The sequence below is a fragment of the Mercenaria mercenaria genome, chromosome 8 (assembly GCF_021730395.1).
Source record: "Mercenaria mercenaria strain notata chromosome 8, MADL_Memer_1, whole genome shotgun sequence".
Classification (NCBI taxonomy): domain Eukaryota; kingdom Metazoa; phylum Mollusca; class Bivalvia; order Venerida; family Veneridae; genus Mercenaria; species Mercenaria mercenaria.
Window position 1 is genome coordinate 31,189,745 of NC_069368.1, and position 25,133 is coordinate 31,214,877.

The following is a 25,133-nucleotide window of genomic DNA, read 5'->3' on the forward strand; positions in this document are numbered from 1 at the left end:
AGATGGCCCATATTCAAAATCGACCTAGATTTCATCAAGGCAATCATTCTGACCAAATTTTATGAAGATCAATTGAAAAATACAGCCTCTATCGCATACACAAGATATTTCTTTGATTTGACCTAGTGACCTACTTTTTGACCCCAGATGACCAATATTCAGTCTCGACCTAGATTTTATCAAGACAATCATTTTGACTTAATTTCTTGAAAATCAATTAAAAAATACAGACTCTATCGCATACACAAGAATTTTCTTTAATTTGACCTAGTGACCTAGTTTTTGACCTCAGATGACCCATATTCAAACCCGACCTAGATTTCATCAAGGCAATCATTCCGACCAAACTTCATGAAGATCAATTGAAAAATACAGTCTCTACAGCATACACAAGGTTTTTCTTTGATTTGACCTGACCCCAGTTTTTGACCCCAGATAAACCATTTTCGAATTAGGCCTAAATTTCATCAAGGTAATCATTCTGACAAAATTTCATGAAGATCAGCTGAAAAATACAGCCTCTATCGCATACGCAAGGTTTTATTCAAAATCGACCTAGATTTCATCAAGGCAATCATTCTGACCAAATTTTATGAAGATCAATTGAAAAATACAGCCTCTATCGCATACACAAGGTTTTTCTTTGATTTGACCTAGTGACCTAGTTTTTGATCCTAGATGACCCATTTTCAAACTCGGCCTAGATTTGATCAAGGTAATCATTCTGACCAAAATTCATGAAGATCAATTGAAAAATACAGCCTCTATCGCATACACAAGGTTTTTCTTTGATTTGACCTAGTGACCTAGTTTTTGACCACAGATGACCCATTTTCAAACTCGGCCTAGATTTGATCAAGGTAATCATTCTGACCATAATTCATGAAGATCAATTGAAAAATACAGTCTCTATCGCATATACAATGTTTTTCTTTAATTTGACCTAGTGACCTAGTTTTTGACCCCAGATGACTAATTTTCGAACTCGGCCTAGATTTTATCAAGGTAATCATTCTGACCAAATTTCATGAAGATCAGTTGAACAAGAGCTGTCCATAAGACAGCCAAGCTCGACTATTCGAAATATTGTCACAGAAGCAGGAAATTATTACCCAAAATGTTAAATAGAGTTTTAAGTTCGAAAGGGGACATAATTTGACCAAAATACATATCAGAGTTATGGGACTTGATGTTATCAACTAGTTTTATAACCCCAAAGAAACATGTTAAGTTTCAATTCAATATCTGCATTAGTTTTGCATGTAAAACTTTAACCAGAATTTTCTAAGTCCAAAAGGGGGCATAATTTGCTCAAAATACATGTTAAGAGTTATGGAACTTGACCCAGTGAGGTTGGTAATTGACCTAGAAAAAGAATAAATAAGTTTCAAAGCTATATGCCTTTTGGTAATAGCTGTATGTACTTGCACGCAAAACTTTAACCAGGATTTTCTAAGTCCAAATCGGGGCATAATTTGTCCAAAATACATGTCAGAGTTATGGGACTTGGTGCTATCAACTAGTTTTATAACCCCGAAGACACAGGTGAAGTTTCAATTTAATATCTGTAGTAGTTTTGGAGATAGTTACTTGCATGTAAAACTTTAACCAGGATTTTCAAAGTCCAAAAGGGGGCATAATTTGCCCAAAATACATGTCAGAGTTATGGGACTTGGTGCTATCAACTAGTTTTATAACCCCGAAGACACAGGTGAAGTTTCAATTTAATATCTATAGTAGTTTTGGAGATAGTTACTTGCATGTAAAACTAACCAGGATTTTCAAAGTCCAAAAGGGGGCATAATTTGCCCAAAATACATGTCAGAGTTATGCGACTTGACCCAGTGAGGTAGGTAATTGATCTAGAAAAAGAAAAAATAAGTTTCAAATCTATATCCCTTTTAGTAATAGCTGTATGTACTTGCACGCAAAACTTTAACCAGAATTATCTAAGTCCAAAAGGGGGAATAATTTGGCCAAAATACATGTCAGAGTTATGGAACTTGACCCAGTGAGGTAGGTAATTGACCTGGAAAAAGAAAATATAAGTTTCAAATCTATATGCCTTTTAGTAATAGCTGTATGTACTTGCACGCAAAACTTTAACCAGAATTTTCTAAGTCCAAAAGGGGGCATAATTTGCCCAAAATGAAGGTCAGAGTTATGGGACTTGGTGCTATCAACTAGTTTTATAACCCCAAAGACACATGTGAAGGTTCAATCCAATATCTGCATTAGTTTTGGAGATAGTAACTTGCATGTAAAACTTTAACCAGAATTTTCTAAGTCCAAAAGGGGGCATAATTTGCTCAAAATACATGTTAGAGTTATGGAACTTGACCCAGTGAGGTTGGTAATTGACCTAGAAAAAGAATAAATAAGTTTCAAAGCTATATGCCTTTAAATGATAGCTGTATGTACTTGCATGCAAAAACTTAACCAAGGTGTGACGCCGACGCCGACGCCAGGGTGAGTAGAATAGCTAGACTATTCTTTGAATAGTCGAGCTAAAAATACAGCCTCTATCGCATACACAAGCTAAATGTTGACAGACACCAGACGACAGACAGACAGACAGACGCCGGACATCGAGCGATCACAAAAACTCACCTGAGCTAAAAAGTAGCCCCAAAGTGTTAACGAGACTTTTCCATAATTTGATATAGTAACCTGGATTTTGATCACAATTACCTAGTTTCAAACTTGACCTTGATTTCATAAAGACAAACAAGTTTTCATGTTGAAGTGGTAAAAAACAAGGAGACACTTATACTGTAAACAAGGTTTTCATGATTTGACCCATTGGCCTGTTTTTTACAAAAGATGACCAAACCGGTTTCCTATACACAATCAATCTCACTAGATTTTATGTTGATTAGGAAGAAAATGTGGTCTCTTTTCCAGTGTTAGCAGTGTTTTACTATGATGTGATCTACTTTCTTCTTTATTTATTTTTTTGTTGCTGTTGGATTTAACGTTGCACCGACACATGATAGGTCATATGGCGACTTTCCAGCTTTAATGGTGGAGGAAGACCCCAGGTGCCCCTCCGTGCATTATTTCATCACGAGCGGGCACCTGGGTAGAACCACCGACCTTCCGTAAGCCAGCTGGATGGCTTCCACACATGAAGAATTCAATGCCCCGAGTGAGGCTCGAACCTTCTTCTTTATCAAACACAATCTAATATCACCCTTGTCCTTTAATTTCATTAACATAAACATTCTGACCAAATTTCGTTAAGACTGGATTAAATTTGTAACTACACGCGTTTACACTAAACTCAACAATAAATAAAAGACACCAGACGATCCACTAATACTGGTCAATACTAGCAGCTGACTTTTGGATCAAGTGAGCTAAAAATGATAAGTGAAGGAAAAGTAAAATAAAAACAAATTTACTAAAGTTGAAACTTTACTTACATCATCACACAGCAGTAAATACAGACAACAGAGTTAAATATGCATAAATTTTGATCAAACAACATTAAAATAAACAGTTTGATTTCCTATTTGATTTTATCACAGACTTTTCAATCACGAAAAACGGATTGCTTCAATAAAATATACAATTCCACTAAATAAAATTTTTTGACTCTAAGACAGTGCTTAAATAACTGCAAATGATAAATGCATGCACAATTATCGTACAATGTAATATTTATGTAAAAGTCCAAAAGGGGCCATAATACTTGCAAAAAGCAGGATGGAGTTATGTTTCTTCCTGTACAGTCAAGTATTAATGGTGAACAAGTGTTGCAAGTTACAAAGCAATAGTTTTGATAGTTTAGGAGAAAAACTGACCTAAACATAAAACTTAACCGGGCAACACCAATGCTGATCAAATGATGACAATAACCTATCTCTTTTTTTTTTTCAAAATATCAGATGAGCTAAAAATGCTCATTAACATTGCATTTCCATCCAAACTTAATCCTGTCTTCAGTAATTTCCTATGACAAAAATATATACTTAAACTGATGTAAACCACTTATTTATATTTTTGTTTGAAAACAAAACAAAACAAAAAAGCAAGTCCAGTAAATGAACTACAACCATCTACATTTTGTTTGAACAAAGAAAATGCAAAATGTAAGAAAGAAATAACTATTTTAGTAATCTTGCCTTATATATATATATATATAATACTTTCATAAACATAATGCTGAAAATCTTATAATATCATTATTTTTAATGAACATTTTTTTAAAACTAATCTATACATTTTACAGAAAGTGAATTTTCGCAATGTTAGCGTTTTAAATATACAGGTTTCTTGGAAATAATGGGAAGTAACTACGCATTTTAACAATACCATGCAATGTTTCATTTTAAGCTATTTCTTAGAAATGAAATTTAATAATTAGAAATCTCTTGATGTGTTTACTTGTTCAAAAACTTTATAGGCAGAAAAAAATGTGTCAATAAAATTTAACACAGTTTTTGTTGTTGTTGTTGTTGTTTTAATGTTATTATTATTTTGTTTTAAATACATATCCAAAACTAGTAACAATTTCTGAAATGAATAAAGTATCTAGCACTTTCTATAATGAAAGAAAGATATCTTGCAGATGAAGAGCTAGTTTAAATTCATGGACAAGGGAGACAACAAATGAAAACATAGTAAAACAGTAAAATTTTGATTAATGTTTAGTTGTATTAATGAACACACATCTATATTCTCTGTTTATAGAATGTCTTTCCTTGTAAACTGAGTTCTTTTTCCCACATTTCCAATTCCTTTTCCAATAACTGTTTCAGAGCGACGCGTCTAACCTGAAATTGGAAGAACAGCCATAGAATTAAAGCTGTGACGATAATTACATGTTTTCCGTAGATTCAGACAAGAAAATTCTCTGAAACTCCTAAAAATGATGAAGAATCTGCCAGAATAAAAGCGAATAAATTATAGGTCTGTGTAAAGATTTCAGACGTAGCATCTTAAGACATAATATTTCTTTATTTTCTTGTTTTGCATGAAGATTAAATTACTAGGTTTTTTACCAAACTACTTAATATTTTCCTTAACTTTGGAGAGTCTGTACTTATTGGGAAGATGTTACAATGCAGCTGCCTAAAATTGTTTTCAATAAGATATAAATCACAAATTCAATTATCTACCCCTGTGTAAAATATGTGACAATATTAGCTCTTAAGGGAAACTGACAAGAAAGAAAGCGAGCAGTAACAAATTAGCTACGATTTTTGAAAATTGGACAACTAGAAGCGAAATGTGATAAATTAAACTTAAATCTTAATGAAAAACATTAAGTTTTGATAATATACCAGTCATAAAGTCTGTTTAGTTAAAACATATTTTTATTCAGAAAGTCTATTAGTGTTTAGTTCATAAATATTGGAGAGACTTATAGCAAGTTAGAAGAATTGTAAACACTCCAATAAACAACCTAAGGAAATTGCATTTTGTATAAGGAGAGCTTGTATTTAGGGGCCCAATTAAGAAAAAAATATTGCAGGGGAACATGTCAAGTAAATGCAATTAAATTAATCTTCTTTTTTTAAAAAGTCATAACACTAAAAGTATATCTATCGTGCTGAAACTCAATGCTGCATAATTATAAAGTGGGAATTTTCTAGAAGTCTTTATACCAAGGTTTATAGGAAGGCAAAATCAATGTCCCCACACTGGCCCAGCTTGTCCCAGAGCCCATATTGTCAAGCTGAATAATTCCAATTAATCTTATCATATCACCAGCATACTGACAAGTAGAAAATAACTCTTGACAAAGCGGACAATCAAAATCAGAATATGCCGCCACTTAATAAATAACTCTAACAACTTACTGCGAGAGCAGCTTTTGCAGCCATTCTCAACTCGGCTTTTATAATGTCTCCTTCAGACCTGATACGCTTCTTCCAACTGGCTTCTTCAAGGTTTTCATTCCAAGCTGCTCTCTGATTTACATTCTTCTCCCTGTCAAAATATGTGAAATAATATTAACCTACATTTTTAAAATGGACTGGTCCATCATTCAATTTGGGCAGTACCACTTATTATCCAAATGGGTGTTCACTGAAAATTATTGACTGAATAGCAAACAGTGCAGATGAGCATGCTGATTTTGGTCTGCACTGGTCGCAAAGGTAAGATCACTTGTCACCAGCAATCTGTGATTAATCTACATTAACTATGTGATTTGCACAAACATTGAAATAGACTTGCTTACTCAATGCTAAATTGCTGAACAACTGAATGTGTGAATAACTGCACTCTCGTGATATTATAATTTCCATTGAATGCACAATGACCTCTAAACAATGATTTTATTCAAAAATAAAACCACTGTTTTGGACTTTTTAGATTTATAAAAAATTTCTGTGAAAACTACCTGCATACCGTATGCATGTGTATAATAAGAATGTATAAACGTATTACATAATCTATCAAAAAATTTCTTTAGCTCTAATAAACTCTATGTAAGTGTGTAAAAGGAATGCACATATTTTATGAACAATGAACTAACAAAAGCTGTCTAACAAGAGACAGCATACTCGACTATTTCAATGCTGGATAGCAAAACTGGGCACATCTGAGGAAACTGGAGCTGTCAATGGAGTGTTTAACCTTTAGCCTGCTGGCGGCAAGTGATCCTGCCTTTGCGTCCAGTGCAGACCAAGATCAGCCTGCACATCCGTGCAGTCTGATCATGGTCTGCACTGTTCGCTATTCAGTCAGTACATTTTCAGTGAACACCCCTTCGAAAAATAAATGGTATTGCCCAAATTGAATGATGGACCAGTCCATTATAGAAATTTAGCAGGCTAAGGGTTAATGAATCCAATGGTGGATTAAAAGATATTGCACAATAGCTTGAGTCAAAAATAATAAATAATAAGAGAGGTAAAGAAAAAGTGTATCAAAACGCTATATAAGTATAATTCTAAGCAAAAAGGGGGCATAATTCATAAAATGTTGGTGCATGATTTATGCACCTTGTGACATATCATGCGGGTGATGATGTGGATTGTGGAACAACCACTTCAAGTTTGAATCAAATCCATTTCATAATAACTGAGATATAGTGAAAATGCATCAAAATTTACCTTAAATTCTAAGTAAATGGGGGCATAATTCATGAAAAATTGGTGCAAGAATTATGCACATTGTGCCATATGATGTGGATGATAAGGTAGAACAACTATTTTAAGTTTGAATCAAATCCATTTAGTAATTATATCTGAGACAGAGTGAAAGTGTATCAGAACTTTAACCTGAAATTCTAAGTAAAAACGGGGGATAATTGATGAAATATTGGTGCAAGAGTTATGTCCCTTGTGTCATATGATGTGAGTGATGATGTTAAACAACAATTTCAAGTTTGAATCAAATCCAAATAGTAATTTTAAACTTCAAAACTTTAACCTGAAATTCTAAGTTAAGGGGGGATAATTCCTTAAATACTGGTACCAGAGTTATGGGCCTGGTGTCATATGAGCCGTGCCATGAGAAAACCAACATGGATCCAGACCAGCCTGCGTATATGCGCAGTCTGGTCACGATCCATGCCGTTCACTAACAGTTTCTCTAATTGCAATAGGTTTTGAAAGCGAACAGCATGGATCCAAACCAGACTGCGCAGATGTGCAGTCTCGTCTGGATCCATGCTGGTCGCAAAGTCATTATATTGGTTTTCTCATGGCACGGCTCAAGTATATTATGATGCTGGAGATGATGTGGAACAATACTTTCAGTTTGAATCAAATCCATTAAGGAATAACCGAGATAGAGTGAAAACGCATCAAAACTTACATTCTAAGTAAAAAGGGGATAATTCATAAAATAATTTGTGTGAGAGTTACAACCCTTGAGCTATATGTTGTGGCTGATGATGAGGAATAACTATTTTAAGTTTAAAGCAAATCCATCAAGTAATTACAGAGATAAGGAGAAACAAGAGCTGTCACTAATGGTGACAAATGCCCCCGCAGCACCTTGACCTTTGACCTGGTGACCTTGACCTTTGACCTGGTGACCCCAAAGTCAGTAGGGGTGGTGTACTCAATAAGTACTATCAGCATGTGAAGTTTGAAGGTCCTGCGTGAAGTGGTTCGCGAGTAAAAAGCCTTCATGCAAAAACTTAACATTGGCCCCTGTGACCTTGACCTTTGACCTGGTGACCCCAAAATCAGTAGGGGTGGTGTACTCATAAAGTACTATCAACTGTAAAGTTTGAAGGTCCTGCGTGAAGTGGTTCGCGAGTAAAGTGCCTTCATGCAAAAAATTAACGTTGTGACTTTGACCTTTGACCTGGTGATCCCAAAGTCAGTAGGAGTGGTGTACTCAATAAGTACTATCAGCATGTGAAGTCTGAAGGTCCTGGGTGCAGTGGTTCGCAAGTAAAGTGCCTTCATGCAAAAAGTTAACGTTGGCCCCTGTGAGCTTGACCTTTGACCTTGTGAGTCCAATGTCAGTAGGGATGGTGTACTCAATAAGTACTATCAGCATGTGAAGTTTGAAGGTCCTGGGTGCAGTGGTTCGCGAGTAAAGTGCCTTCATGCAAAAAGTTAACGTTGGCCCCTGTGACCTTGACTTTTGACCTAGTGACCCCAAAGTCAGTAAGGGTGGTGTACTCAATAAGTACTATCAGCACGTGAAGTTTGAAGGTCCTGGGTCAAATGGTTCGCGAGTAAAGTGCCTTCATGCAAAAAGTTAACGTTGGCCCTTGACCTTGACCTTTGACCTGGTGACCCCAAAGTTAGTAGGGGTGGTATACTCAATAAGTACTATCAGCCTGTGAAGTTTGAAGGTCCTGGGTGCAGTGGTTCGCGAGTAAAATGCCTTCATGCAAAAAGTTAACGTTGTGACGAACGAACTAACGAACGAACGAACGGATGGACAGTTGAAAACTAATATGCCTCCCTTCGGGGGCATAAAAAAGAGAAAGTGTAAAAAACTTCAACCAAGGTGGGGACACGGAAAGACAGCAATGCTGGGGTGAGTAGGATAGCTCTCCTTATACTTCATATAGTAGAGCTAAAAATACAATGTGCAATATAGAAGATAACTAGAAAATGCTTTTGTAAAAAAGCGCATGTCTCCCCCAATGCAAAGTCCTATAGGCAAGAAGTCAATAGGGGTCAGGAGCAAAAGTCAAGGAGACACTGATGGTTGGCTGCAATAGGGATCATCTACTTGGCATGTCCAATCATCCCGCTAAATTTCAACACTCTTGGCCTAGTGGTTCTCAAGTCACTGTTCAGGCTTCTGTGACCTTGACCTTTGATCAAGTGACCTCAAAATAAATAGGGGTCATCTACTCTGCAAGTCCAATCATCCTATTAAGTTTCAACATTGTAGGTCAAGTGGTTCTCAAGTTATTTCCAAAAAATGATTTTACATGAACAGGCCACTGTGGCCTTGACCTTTAATAGACTGACCCCAAAATCAATAGGGGTCATGTACTCTGCATGTTCAATCATCCGATGAAGTTTCAACATTCTGGGTCAAGTGGTTCTCAAGTTATTGATCGGAACTGGTTATCAATGTTCAGGCCCCTGTGACCTTGACCTTTAACGGAGTGACCCCAAAAACGATAGGGGTCATCTACTCTGCATGTTCAATCATCCTATGAAGTTTCAACATTCTGGGTCGAGAGGTTCTCAAGTTATTGATCGGAACTGGTTATCAATGTTCAGGCCCCTGTGACCTTGACCTTTAACAGAGTGACCCCAAAATCATTAGGGGTCATTTACTCTGCATGAACAATCATCATATGAAGTTTCAACATTCTGGGTCGAGAGGTTCTCAAGTTATTGATCGGAAATGGTTTTCCATGTTCAGGCCCCTGTGGCCTTGACCTGTAACAGAGTGACCCTAAAATCATTAGGGGTCATCTACTCTGTATGACCAATCATCCTATGAAATTTCATCATTCTGGGTCAAGTGGTTCTCAAGTTACTGACCGGAAATGGTTTTCAATGTTCAGGCCCCTGTGACCTTGACCTTTCACAGAGTGACCCCAAAATCGTTAGGGGTCATCTACTCTGCATGACCAATCATCCTATTAAGCTTCAACATTCTGGGTCAAGTGGTTCTCAAGTTACTGACCGGAAATGGTTTTCAATGTTCAGGCCCCTGTGACCTTGACCTTTAATGGAGTGACCCCAAAATCGATAGGGGTCATCTACTCTGCATGTACAATCATCTTATGAAGTTTCAACATTCTGGGTCAAGTGGTTCTCTAGTTATTGATCGGAAATGGTTTTCCATGTTCGGGCCCCTGTGACCTTGACCTTTGACAGAGTGACCCCAAAATCGATAGGGGTCATCTACTCTGCATGTTCAATCATCCTATGAAGTTTCAACATTCTGGGTCAAGTGGTTCTCAAGTTACTGACCGGAAATGGTTTTCAATGTTCGGGCCCCTGTGACCTTGACCTTTGACGGAGTGACCCCAAAAACAATAGGGGTCGTCTACTCCAGCAGCCCTACAACCCTATGAAGTTTGAAGGTTCAGGGTCAAATGGTTCTCCAGTTATTCCTCGGAAATGAAGTGTGACGTACGGACGGACGGACGGACGGACAGGGCAAAAACAATATGTCTCCTGGGGGAGACATAATAATTTAAAGAGGTATGATGCCACATGATTTCTGCATTTTTAATTTAAATTTAGAAAAGAATTTATGTGTTGGTTGTTATAAAAAACAAGAGCTGTCATATAAGACAGCCAAGCTCAACTATTCGAAATATTGTCACAGAAGCAGGAAATTATTACCCAAAATGTTAAATATCAAAAGAGTTTTAAGTTCAAAACGGGACATAATTTGACCAAATGCATATCAGAGTTATGGGACTTGATGCTATCAACTAGTTTTATAACTCCGAAGAAACATGTGAAGTTTCAATTCAATATCTGCATTAGTTTTGGAGACAGTAACTTGCATGTAAAACTTTAACCAGAATTTTCTAAGTCCAAAAGGGGGCATAATCTGCTCAAAATACATGTTAAGAGTTATGGAATTTGACCCAGTGAGGTTGGTAACTGACCTAGAAAAAGAACAAAGAAGTTTCAAAGCTATATGCCTTTTGGTAATAGCTGTATGTACCCGCACGCAAAACTTGACCAGGATTTTCTTACTCCAAAAGGGGGCATAATTTGCCCAAAATACATGTCAGAGTTATGAGACTTTATTCTATCAACTAGTTTTATAACCCCGAAGACACATGTGAAGTTTCAATTTAATATCTGCATTAGTTTTGGAGATAGTAACTTGCATGTAAAACTTTAACCAGGATTTTCTAAGTCCAAAAGGGGGCATAATTTGCTCAAAATACATGTCAGAGTTATGGGACTTTACCCAGTGAGGTAGGTAATTGATCTAGAAAAAGAAAAAATAAGTTTAAAAGCTATATGCCTTTTAGTAATAGCTGTATGTACTTGCACGCAAAACTTTAACCAGAATTTTCCAAGTCCAAAAGGGGGCATAATTTACTCAAAATACATGTTAGAGTTATGGAACTTGACACAGTTAGGTTGGTAATTGACCTAGAAAAAGAATAAATAAGTTTCAAAGCTATATGCCTTTAAACGATAGCTGTATGTACTTGCATGCAAAAACTTAACCAAGGTGTGACGCCGACGCCAGGTTGAGTAGAATAGCTAGACTATTCTTCGAATAGTCGAGCTAAAAACTGTATTTAGTTTAAATCAGTATCTATTTAGAAAACACTCTGCCAATAAAATATGTTGGAAAGTGTTTTTTCACTGAATCATCTCAAGTTTTTTATCACATCTTTTCTTTTTATAATTGACACTATGGGGTAAATTTTAGTTGCAGGCACACCCCTTTAAGAAAATAAAGCATAATTATGCCAGAATTATTATTTAATCTCATAAGCTTGAATTCACAAAACAAATAAATCCTTTTAAAAGCTGTATCATTTACTATAGCATAATGAACAAGAGCTGTCACTAATGGTGACAAATGCCCCCACAGCACCTTGACCTTTGACCTGGTGACCCCAAAGTCAGTAGGGGTAGTGTACTCAATAAGTACTATCAGCATGTGAAGTTTGAAGGTCCTTGGTGAGGTGGTTTGCGAGTAAAGTGCCTTCATGCAAAAAGTTAACGTTGGCCCCTGTGACCTTGACCTTTGACCTGGTGACCCCAAAGTCAGTTGGGTAGGTGTACTCATTAAGTACTATCAGCATGTGAAGTTTGAAGGTCCTGGGTGAAGTGGTTCGCGAGTAAAGTGCCTTCATGCAAAAAGTTAACGTTGGCTCCTATGACCTTGACCTTTGACCTGGTGATCCCAAAGTCAGTAGGGGTAGTGTACTCAATAAGTACTATCAGCATGTGAAGTTTTAAGGTCCTGGGTGCAGGTTCGCGAGTAAAGTGCCTTCATGCAAAAAGTTAACGTTGGCCCCTGTGACCTTGACCTTTGACCTGATGACCCCAAAGTCAGTAGGGGTAGTGTACTCAATAAGTACTATCAGCATGTGAAGTTTGAAGGTCCTGGGTGCAGTGGTTCGCGAGTAAAGTGCCTTCATGCAAAAAGTTAACGTTGTGACGAACTAACGAACGAACAAACTAACAAACGGACAGTTGAAAACTAATATGCCTCCCTTTGGGGGCATAAAAAGGTGCATTAATTGCTTCCCCTGCCTGAGTATTATAAGTTTTTGTTGCCCAAGCAAACCCTTTTTTGATATAGCAAAACAGATCTCCATATTACACTCAATCTATCAGATTAAATGTTTTTTAAACCAAATTAGGTGCATATAAGCTCAATAATTTTTGCCTTTTAGTCTATTTTGTACCAAATTTCATGATAACTTTTATGCACAAAATAAATGTCCATCTTTGTACCAAGTTTCATGAAAAAAAAAATCATTAATTAATTTCAAATTTTTTAGTATTTGTTGCAATGTAACATTATCTCCTTTTATAAATCACCATACCAAATTTCACTGGAATACTTTAGTTTCCACATTATTGTAGGATGGGCAGATACATGGATAAATAAACAGGCATATGATAGTTCTCATAGAAGGATTCTAGGTGACTACTCCTTTTTTCCATCTATTGCTCTAATCTTAGCTGCATAAAAGTTTCTAGACACACAAAAGAATTGCACAATCATGTTCTTCTTTAACTGTAAAAATTTCCAGACCGGCAGACAGACAAGGGGCAAATCAGTAATTAAATCTGTAAGTATCTAAATGACCAATTTCATATATCTTTTTGCTGTTTCAAGCTGTTTATACGAAATAATAAGCAGAGAGCACCATGTGCAGCCATCCAACTTAATTTTTGCCACAGAAATTATGTTTTTACAGTAAACAAAGGAAGAAAAGGCAAAAGGGGTCTTATTTATCCCTTAGCCTGCTAGCAGCAAGTGATTTTGCCTTTAGACCAAGATCAGCCTGCACATCTATGCAGGCTGATCATGGTCTGCACTGTTCGCTATTCAGTCAGTAAATTTTCAGTGCACACCCCTTTGAATAATAAATAATTACTGTCCAAATAGAAAGATGGGCAAGCTCATTATAGAAATTTAACAGGCTATGGGTTAATTAGATTCCAGCTGTCAATTTAATGGAAAGATCCTTTTATTTGTTGTTCAAATATTTTGCAGAAAATCAAAGCACTGTAGTGTTGTAGGTTTTTCCAACCCCAACTCCACACCCATTCTGAAAGCTTCCTATGCCTATGGCAATGTACAAATGCATACAATAACGTATTTAATTAAAACAATTTTCTTATACTACTAGTATTTATAACAAACATCACTGGTTTAGAAAACTGGCCACATTTAAACTTGAGATACAGATATTTATGAAGCTGGTCTGTCACCTTCTACAGACCCTTCATCCTGTTTAAAATATTAAAGAGCAACAGCTTAAATAACAAAAACAATGTTAAAGACTAACTATCTTTAAATAAAACAAGGTTAAAGATGAACTATCCTCTAATAGTGTGTATAAAACATTTGATATTTCAAAAATCTGCTGCTTAGAGATTCAGATACTTATATTGAAACAGTAAAACTTGCCCTTGATAGGACTCAGTAAAAATAACATTCATAAACAAGAGGGTCAGTATGACCCTGGATCGCTCACCTGAGTAATATGAGCTACAAGCTTCAAATGTCAAACTGATGATTTTTAGAGATTTTTTGGAAGATTTTCCGATGTACTATGTCAAATATCTAAGCTCTAGGCCTTCTGGTTTATTTTTAGAAAATTTTGAAGATATTTCTATGTACAATCAAGTAACCCTATGGGGCGGGGTAAATTTGATCCCAGGGGTCATGATTTGAATAAATTTTGTAGAGGTCTACTAGGCAATGCTACATGTCAAATATCTAAGCTCTAGGCCTACTGGTTTATTTTTAGAAAATTTTGAAGATTTTTCTATGTACAATCAAGAAACTCCATGGGGCGGGGTCAATTTGACCGCGGGTGGTCATGATTTTGTAGAGGTCAACTAGGCAATGCTACATGTCAAATATCTAAGCTCTAGGCCTTCTGGTTTATATTTAGAAATTTTGAAGATTTTCCTACATTGTATGTAAAATCAAGTGACCCCATGGGGCGGGGCCAATTTTACCCCGGGGGTCATGATTTGAACAAAGTTTGTAGAAGTCTACTAGGCAATGTTACATATCATATATCTAAGATCTAGGCCTTCTGGTTTATTTTTAGCAAATTTATGAAGATTTCCCTATCTACAATCAAGTAACCCCTGGGGCTGGGTCAATTTGACACTGGGGGGGTCGAGTTTGAACAAATTTTGTAGAGGTCCACTAGGCAATGCTACATGTCAAATATCTAAGCTCTAGGCCTCCTGGTTTATTTTTAGAAAATTTTGAAGATTTTTCTATGTACAATCAAGTAACCCCATGGGGCGGGGTCATTTTGACCCCGGGGGTCATGATTTGAACAAAGTTTGTAGAAGTCTACTAGGCAATGCTACATGTCAAATATCTAAGATTCTAGGCCTTCTGGTTTATTTTTCGAAAGTTTTTGAAGATTTTCCTATGTTAAATCAAGTGACCCCTGGGGCAGGGTCAATTTTGACCCCGGTGGTCATGATTTCAATAAATTCTGTAGAGGTTCACTAGGCAATACTACATGTCAAATATCTAAGCTCTAGACCCTCTGGTTTATTTTTAGAAAATTTTGAAGATTTTTCTATGTACAATCAAGTAACCCCATGGGGCAGAGTCAATTTAACCCCGGGGGTCATGATTTGAACAAATTTTGTAGAGGTCCACTAGGCAATCCTACACGTGAAATATCTAAGCTCTAGGCCTTCTGGTTTATTTTTAGAAAAATGTTGAAGACTTCCCTATGTAAAATCAAGTGACCCCTGGGGCGGGGTAAATTTTGACCCCGGGGATCATGATTTGAACAAACTTTGTAGAGGTCCACTAGGCAATACTACATGTCAAATGTCTAAGCTCTAGGCCTTCTGGTTTATTTTTAAAAAAAATTTTGAAGATTTTCCTATAGAAATCTATGTAAAATCAAGTGACCCCTGGGGCGGGCTCAATTTTGACCCCGGAGTCATGATTTGAACAACTTTAGTAGAGGTCCACTAGGCAATGCTACATGTCAAATATCTAAGCTCTAGGGCTTCTGGTTTTTGAGAAGAAGATTTTTTAAGATTTTCCTATGTAAAATCAAGTGACCCCTGGGGCGGGCTCAATTTTGACCCCGGGGCCATGATTTGAACAAAATTGGTTGAGGTCCACTAGGCAATGCTTCACACCAAATATCTAAGCTCTAGGGCTTCTGGTTTTTGAGAAGAAGATTCCTAAAGTTTTTCCTTTCGGTTGCCATGGCAACCAGAGTTCTGCATGGAACTCAATTCTTTGAATAATTTTTGTAGAGCTTCACCAAAGGAACATTCCTGTGAAGTTTGGATGAAACTGGCCTAGCGGTTTATGAGGAGATGTCATTTAAAGTAAAAGTTTACGGACGGACAATGAATGACGGATGGTGACTGATCAGAATAGCTCACCCTGAGACTTTGGCTCTGGTGAACTAAAAATGGACAAGTTTCTATGGTTTCAAAAATTGCTGCACATAAGTATTCTTTTTAATCTGTACAAGTTTGAAATAATGCTTCTCTTCAAAGAAGTGTATTGCTCATGCTAATTGATTGGCCAGTCCTTTTGTAGACCTACAACTTGGATTCTGGTCAATAACTATGTATCTACATGTATATCATACTTCGGCCTACAATTGTTAAACTTCATAGGAGGGCTGTTTGTGGGCAGCAGATGACCCTTTCTGCTTAGGCGTTGGTAGCTTGTCAATGTTAAACTTCATGTTCACTGAAAATTTACTGAGTGAATAGTGAACAGTGCAGACCAAGATCAGCCTGCACAGATCAGCCTTACATATTTGTGAAGGCTGATCTTGGTCTGCACTGGTGGCAAAAGCAGAGCCACAATGCCACCAGTGCCAAGTCGCCTCGAGACTGAAAACAGTTTCTGATCAACAACAGGAGAATCCTTGGGCATACAGACTTCATAGTACAAGTACCTGTGTTTACTAGATGTGCCCTTTAGAATTAGAGGTGAGTAGGTAATAGGTCAGAATGACCCTCAAACTGAAAACGGCTTTGATCAGTTACCAGAATGACATTTCGATAGATAACAGTTTTGCTCCATCACTTCAGTTATGGTTTCAGCCTAGGACTGTTTAGCTTACTGGTAATTCACAGATCTACTGCCTTTTGTCAGTAACTAGAGAATACGCTCGGGCCTACAGTGGTAAAAGATTACATTTTAACCAACATACATTTTTGTACGAACAGTCAAGTTATACTTACAATCTCACAACATTTTCTCTGTCAGCCATAACCTCATCATACTGAAATCAGACAAAACCTTACTTTAAGTAAACAGCAGCACTATGCAGAATTCTTGAAAAATATTTCAAAATATGAAGCATATTTACTTTATTGTTAAGATTCTCTACATACAATCACAGACTTTAAATAGAACTGTGAAATTATAGATTTTCTTGAAGGACTAATTTTCATGGTTGTTTGTTTTGTTTGTTTGTTTTGGGTTTAACGCCATTTTTCAACAGTATTTCAGTCATATAACGGCGGGCAGTTTACCTTACCAGTGTTCCTGGATTCTGTATCATTTATTGAATTAGTGATCATATTCCCTATCCCCCCCACCCCTCTAACTAAATAATTATTAATATTTGTTTTTTGTCACTCGCAACATACTTAAACGTTTGAAATTGTCTTCCCTTAAAAACAATATATATAATATAGTCTTCTGTTAATAAATACCATTTTCAGTATTCATATTGATTGGTGGACCTCTAGACAGCCCTGTATTAGTCCAAATAATTGTACTCGAGAGTTGAATATTGTTAATATTTTTTGACTTGTCGATATCCGTCTCTAGGTAGACAACGTAAAATATCAAAATGTAAAATCGCTCTTCCCAAGGTCTCATTATTTAGACTAGCCCGGTATAGGTTGTCTATAGGTCCTAAAAGTCTATATATAGTTGTCTCTAACCACTGTCTAAAACTATTCACAAAATGTCTGAAGCAAAGACATAAATATCTTAGACAACAGAGTCAAATTTACACTTTAATACCCTGATTTTACTATGAAGAGAGCCAGCTGAATATAAGACTCTCGGTAATTCCCTGAGGAATTAAAATATTTATCATTTTATGATACGAAGAGTGTTGTGAACGAAACTAACGACACAGAAACGAATGCGTTATTCGTACTTTTATGCGTTCAACTTGGGCCTCAAAAGCCTTTTTGAGATTTGGATTAGTAGGGTGGTCTGCTTCGAATCGAAGTGCCGTTTGTAAACTCATTTTGTTCTTTTTAGCAGAGCCTTTCTAGCGCCACACACAAGCTGTCTTCCGTTGCTTTGGCCGAATTGCAAACAATCAACAGGATAAAAAAGTAATTCGATAAGTAAATTATGATTTGCAAATAAAAAGCACCTGAAAATTATTAACAAAAAGAATGAAATTTTATTAGCACATATCTTTTGTGTCGAACAATATATTTTTAAAACAATTAAGGCTCTTTTTATGAAACAAGTATAATAAATTTTGCGGAAGAACTGGTATCATATGTAAACAAATTAAAATAGTCCGGTGTTGTGTAAAATTATTTACAGTGCAAAAAGGCTAATTTGAGGTCAAATACCACTAAATAAAGACCATATAGAGATAGTATTGATATGTTATATACATGTTTTTACTAAGAATATATAGCCATGTTATAAGTGAATACACATAGGGGGAATAGTTGATTTTTTTATGAGAAAAATGATTGGATTTTTTTGGTTAAAAAATAATTGGATTTTTTCTTATACGTTTAAAAATTAAACTTACTTGTTACTGTCTAAATAACGGGAATACTCAGTTTATTCTGCTTCCGTGCAATGTGAATAGATGTGCATTGCTTTACATAAACGTTATGCATTCTGCTGTTAACTAACATTATTGCCGCCAAGTTTCTTCTGTTCTTTTTATGAAACAAGTTGCTTCCGTCCCTGTTGCCTTCTGTCTTGGTAGAGAAGCTTCCCCCGTGTCCCAATATTTTTAATATACAGCCTGGTATTCTTAAACAGTTTTATAAAAGTAAGGCGCCTGTTGCTAGGTTTACACTACATACTGTCAGTGAGGAATTTGTGTATAAAGAATTACTAGTGTGCTCTGAATCCTGCTAAGAGCACAGGTTTAGATGAGATACCTGCACGATTCTTAAAGGACGGTGCATGTTCAATATTTTCTTAAAATACCCATTTCTTTTATTGTTAATAAATCTATTGTCGAAAATCAAGTGCCCGACGAGCTAAAGTCTGCCCATGTAAAGTCATTGCATAAGAAAAATAGTCAAACTGAAGTTGGAAATTATAGACCTGTTAGTATTTTGTGTAATGTATCAAAATTTTTAGAAAGAGCTGTTTATAATCAATTAGAATCTTATTTGGTGTCAAACAAATTGTTGTACGAATTTCAGTCGGGTTTTAGAACAAACTATTCGACAGATTCCTGCCTAGTTCATCTCACAGATTACATAAGAACCCAGACTGCCAACGGCTTATATACAGGCATGGTTATGCTTGATTTACAAAAAGCATTTGACACTGTAAACATACTATACTATGTAACAAACTAGAAGCTATGGGGGTGGAATCTGTTGAATGGTTTAGTTCATATTTAACTGGTAGAAAACAACAGGTTCATATAAATGGTACTTTTTCAAATTTAGAAAATATTACGTGTGGGGTTCCCCAGGGTAGTATCCTGGGTCCCCTGCTGTTTCTATGCTACGTAAATGATATGTCAATCAGTATTAATGATGAATGCAAATTACTATTGTATGCGGATGATAGTGCTATCATTTTTTCGAATAGAATTCTGAATGAAATTAGTAAAAAACTCAGCATGGAACTTGAAAATTGCAATCAGTGGCTTATTGATAATAAACTCTCTCTTCATTTAGGGAAAACAGAATGTATTCTTTTTGGGAGTAAGAGAAAGTTAAAACAAGTAGAAGAATTTTCTATCAAGTGTGGTAATAGTGTTATTAAGTCAAAGAAATCTGTCAAATATTTAGGTCATGTTTTAGACAATACTTTGTCTGGTAGCACTTGTGCAAATGATATTATAAAGAAAGTTAATTCAAGACTGAAGTTCTTATACAGGCAAAAGAATATCTTAGACTTTAACATGAGAAAGACTCTGTGTAATTCTCTTATACAATGCTTGTTTGACTATGCCTGTTCTGCACGGTATAATGGTTTGTGTAAAACCCTTAAAACTAAGCTTCAGGTTACGCAGAATAAAGTCGCTAGATTTATGCTGAATGTGTCGGCATACACTTATTTGTGGAATGGAATGAGATACTTATTCCATTCCATTCCATTCCATTCCATTCCAGTATCTCATGCTTGTAATGCCCCAGAATATTCAATTGGAATCATGCATGTCGCATCCCGTTACAAAAAGGTAAGAAATAATTTTTGGGATCAGTTTATCTTGATCCGTAATTTTCATTGTGGAAACGGGACCTGGGTGATCTCATCTGGGATCAAAGACAAGGACACCAGGTCAGATAACGGAGGAATTTATTTTTAACTCTGGAGACCATATTTTAATCAAATCTAACTTATTACAGTGTTCATCTTAGCCGTATCTTGGAGGAAAACAAGAACTAGGCCACCTTGAGTCAAAAATGTGTCACAGGGTCGGATCTTAAGAAAACCATGTCTGTGCCTTCTAGAAGCCACAGTTTTCATTGGATCCTTATGAAGCTTGGGCAGAATTATGACCTGCATTAACACTTGGCTGAGTTAGAAACTTAATCATGTGGGACCAGAAACGAAGTTAGCAGATCAAATAGCAGAAAATATATTTGCCATACTTGACACCACATTTTTATCAAAAATCTAACTAATTTGGTATTCTTATTCATCTCAAAAATACCTTCCACTGGAAACATTTGCTACTGTTTTCAGTCAAGGCCTGTAGCGGGGCACATTTATCACTTTCTGTTACGTCTAGCTCCAAGCTGGCTCCACAGGTATGACTGACGTCTATTATTAAAGCGCAGTAGTGACATAAAGTTAGGAAAACTAAAAATCTTAATTGATGAAAGGCACAAAAATTATCAGTTTCACCCTTCTAGGATCTTAAGATTATATATATGTGAAGAAAGTTATGAAGAAAAATCTCTCCTGTCCCAGTAGGATCTAAAAAGCTAAATGTCGTGTCAGGGGTCATCAGCATTGATGAAGTGTAGAACATAGTTATATATATTTTTATGGGAAACGAGAACTTTTGTTCTCCTTCATTTAACAGTTCAGGAACACTGCAGGTTTGGCTGCATTCAACAATCCCATTAACTTCTTTCATTCTTGATATTGAAGCAGGTGGTATTATTCATGTAGTAGGCTCCCTTATATATGTATAGTTGCCTTGTAAATAATAAGCACTGAGCCAGCCTTATGGCGAGGTAAAGTGCTTGCCTTATGAATGTGGGTTCAAATCCCTGTTCTGGCGCTATATGTTTCTTTGTGGATTTTTCACATCTGCTACATTGGTGCCGTGGCGTATGTAAAAAAACACTGAGCTCTTTCTAGCAAAGCAAAGGCTCTGATATATAAAAGCTTCCGGAGGTTTCTGTACTAGGCTCCCTTATATATATACATCTAGTTGCCTTGTAAACAGTATACATATGATTACTGGCATTCCTAAGTCTTTGACATTGAGCTAGCTTTTATGGCAATATGGTAGAGTGCTCACCTTGAGAGTAAGAGGATGTGAGTTTTATTCCTTGTCACTGTGTTGTGTTTCATTGTGGATTTTTCCGTCTGCTACATTCATATAAATAATCATAACAAACATTCTGTGGGTTATAATTATAGTTATTCCAATAATTCAGGTGAGAATAATAAGAAAAATATAACATTAAATACATTTCGTTTCATTTTGCATTGTATACACTATGTGGACACTCTTGTTCCATGCATGTTTGTAGATCTATCTGTAGATATGACAATGAAAAATGTCTGGCTTTGGATCCAAATGAGTGTGTTGTGATTTGTGTTTTGGAGTTTAACGCCCTGATTCAACTTTTTTTCAGTCATATCAAGGCGGTTAGTTTAGTGACATACCGTTTCTGGGCAAGCTACCGCAGTTTACCAGTACTTTGTTCACAATTTCCCATACGAAGTAACAATTTCTCTTATTGGAACAGAGGTAGGGGGTAGTAGCCATAGAAGAAACTCCCTGACTAAACGCCATGGGAAATGCTCCGACCCGGATTTGGGATCGGACCCAGGTCCTCCACAGGAGGGACCAGCGCTCCAAATGAATATCAGAATAAACAACCTGGCCCTATGTTTCAATGAAAAACAAATAATCCATTCTAAAATCACTCCCTATCCCCTCCCCCCGCACCCCCTCTTCCTCCTTAATCAAATAAAATCAGACCCAAAAGGAATCTAATGACCTTGTTATTCCTGGCAAAACAGCAATAACACAGCCATCTGCATAATTTCAAATATAACAAAAACATGACTGTGAGATAAATTTCTGCAAGTCATAACCCTGGAGATTGTCTAACAGTTCAATGAACCAATTCAGTCTACCTGAAGTTGAACTTTGGTTTGACAATCTGTTACAAAGGGCAATGAGATATGACCTAAAAATGTAAACAAATCAGTAAGTTTTGGAATGGAATGGAATAGAATGAAATACTGGAATGGAATGGAATGGAATGAATATCTCATTCCATTCCACAAATAAGTGTATGCCGAATGTGTCTGCTAGGACTTCGCTCACAAATTTAGATTTTCAGAAGATTGGTATTTTAAGAATTGAATATCGGGTCAAACAATTGAGCCTTAATCATGTGCACAAGATATACTATTGTAAATGTCCGAAATATTTAAGTGAACATTTCACTAAGAAATCAGACGTGCATACATACAGAACAAGGAAAAACAGTTTTAATTTTTATGTGCCATACGTAAATTCGGTTATAGCCGATACTTTTTATTATAATAGTATTTTAGTATGGAATTCACTTCCTGAGAGAGTACAATCTATTACAGTACAACACAGGTTTAAAAGGGAAGTAAAAAGATATTTGCTTAGGTAGAGTTTCATGTTTAGTTTTTTTATTAGCCTTGAATTTCAATTATGCAGCCGTCTTGACCGTGCCCTTCACCTATTTGTTCTCTGTTGTCTGTTTGTCTGTTTGTATGTGTAAATGTATATGTTCTGTTAGACCCAGTCATGGACCCCATTGGGAAAAAGTCTTTTTTGACTTTCAATGGCTTTCCAAGCAAAATGTCTAGTCACTACTTACAGTCAACAGAATTATAGTTAAAATTTAAAATAAAAAATTAACTAAAATTAGACTAGTATGGCAAAAAGTACATTTTATCGTCTTAACTTCTTGGTGATATTTATTCGTTTTCGACTAGGGGTTCTGTGATATTTCTGTGATATGTGATATGTGCTATGTCTGTTTGTTTTTTTTTAGCTGTATCTGTAATGTTGTATGATGGACTTTTTTTGCTGAATAAAACTATCTACTATCTATATAAGTTAAGTATATTTTTTTAAATCATATGAGGACTTTCCATGTTAAAATTTAGGTGCCCACCGGGCATTATTTCAGACGTGAGCGGGCACGGGTTGTATGACTTCCTTATACGAAGAATTATACATCCAAACGAGGTTTCGAACGCAATTCAGCGAGGGACATGTTACATTCGAAGTTGGTAATCTTAAACACCCCACGTCCCCCCCCCCCCCACCCCCCCATAACCCACACCCGGCCGCGCACACACTGTAGTATATGGAATACCAAAACTACCATATTTTCCCTGCAGTCGCTACACGTATACTGTCCGCATCATGCAACTCAAAAGAATTAAAATGAATCCCGTGACTATCAGCTTACAACACCAAATAGGCCTTATTATGTGAATTATATGTGAAAAGAAAAGTTTTGAAAATGTTAAAATCAAGAAAATGTCAGAAGTCTCTTACAGTAACAAATCCTCTATCCCAAGGCGGCTCTATATACGACGGCTGTGTTCCTGCCATCTTCTCTAGTCTATAAACAGAATAAAATCCAGTCAATATTTCTATTGGAGTCTGAAATTTCACAAATTATCCATAACAGATTTAATCGCCGTTCTTTGTCGCATTACCAGTCATTACATAAAGTAGATCTAATAACAAAAATTCTGTATATGACTACTGTGTTTTCAACTGACTTTAAACGCGACAATCGCTTATTTTTCACAACGTAAGCTCTAGTTAAATAAACATGTGCACATTTTTATAACATATTTTGATTTGTGCCTAGCAACCGCCATCAACGCGGAAACAATGAAGACTTGTGCGCCGAGTTTGTTTGATTTTCAATGTACCTCGAGTGGTCGGGCTAATAAATTAAGCATTTGTTGAAACATTATAGGTCTGTACGTGTAAACATCTCACAAGGGAAGTCAAGAGCCCTAATATTTCATCTTCGATCTGTTTAAGATTTGAGTCATCAGTGTTTACACGCTTAATGAATTTGAAATTTGATACTATTGTTGATGTTTGTTGTTCTCAGTCGTACAATAAAATTAGGATAGAGAAGATTGGCTCATAATGCCTTTGTATAAAATGTGGCTACCACATTTTCCGTAATGAACATTAAATACATTAACTTCTTGTTAAATCCTATACCTGATAATTACTTTCATTAACATTTTGTCAAAGGTCTGAATATTGCTGAATATACAGGTATTATGTTTTATTGAATCTACTGTTTTTATTACCTCCCTTTATGACTCTAACTATAACATTAAAAGTAGTGTTTTTCTAACCATGTATGTACGCATAACATCTATTTGAAAAGATGTTTCATCTGTTTTTCAGATATTTTTTTTAGCATTATATAACTTTAAGTGTAGAACATTTTGAAACTTCAAGATCAGACTTATTTCCAGACACAAAGTTGTGGTTGTTGTTGCTGTAATTGTTGTTTTACAAAATATTGCAAATTACAAATGTCTCAGACCTTTTACAATTGTTTACAGCTTTTATAAATGTCAAAGTATTACTTCCTCTCAAGATTGTTCATTTGACACATATCGACCAATATTACAGTTACTTACAAACTGATAACAGAATAGCACTTGCCAATATTATAGACAATAAACCAAGAAACAATCGAAGTGCCCGTTACTACTTCCAAAAACATTTAACACGTAGGGGCCTACCTTGTAGAAAAAATGTCTGGAAAGAATGAAAATCATAGAAAAGCAGAGACTGAAAATGGTAAAATATCTCTAAAATCGACTTAAAAATATCGTATCAGGAAATGACGGTGTTCCGTTTGGACCGTCGAGATTTTTATTTCTGAGTCCCATACCACGAAAGTCGAAATCGCGAAACTATGATGATGAAAGTCGGAACCAAGATGGTGAAAGTCAAATTCACGATGGCGAAAACACGAAAATACGATGTTGAAAGTCGAAATCACGAAGTTTTAGTTAACGTTGATAACTAATTCTCTCACTGATATTTTTACCAAATTTTGTTGAAAACATTTTACTGGCACCCATACACAACTTGATTTGAAATTGCC

General features: G+C 36.1%; 1 protein-coding gene across 2 annotated transcripts; it reads right to left on the reverse strand.

The window, feature by feature from the left end:
* Nucleotides 1-3,384: 3,384 nt before the first annotated feature.
* On the reverse strand, nt 3,385-23,866 carry LOC123547127 (cilia- and flagella-associated protein 141-like). 2 transcript variants are annotated; one of them, XM_045333967.2, is made up of 4 exons: nt 23,540-23,866; nt 16,809-16,849; nt 5,808-5,937; nt 3,385-4,778 (listed from the first exon to the last, which is right to left on the reverse strand). In XM_045333967.2, the coding sequence occupies exons 1-4, from the start codon at nt 23,594-23,596 to the stop codon at nt 4,677-4,679; spliced, it is 330 nt and encodes a 109-aa protein (XP_045189902.1). In that variant the 5' UTR covers nt 23,597-23,866; the 3' UTR covers nt 3,385-4,676. The 2 variants fall into 2 exon arrangements, with proteins under 2 accessions (XP_045189902.1, XP_045189901.1); XM_045333966.2 differs by lacking the exon at nt 23,540-23,866 and adding an exon at nt 17,741-17,911.
* Nucleotides 23,867-25,133: the final 1,267 nt, after the last annotated feature.

What these genes read in the sequence shown, in the direction of transcription:
- LOC123547127 (XM_045333966.2), bottom strand. Translation starts at nt 17,833, where the DNA reads ATGAGTTTACAAACGGCACTTCGATTCGAAGCAGACCACCCTACTAAT. An exon ending in CCCAAGTTGAACGCATAAAA is followed by an intron (nt 16,850 to 17,740) that starts GTACGAATAACG and finishes GTCTGATTTCAG; the next exon opens with TATGATGAGGTTATGGCTGA. An exon ending in AGAGAAAATGTTGTGAGATT is followed by an intron (nt 5,938 to 16,808) that starts GTAAGTATAACT and finishes ATATTTTGACAG; the next exon opens with GGAGAAGAATGTAAATCAGA.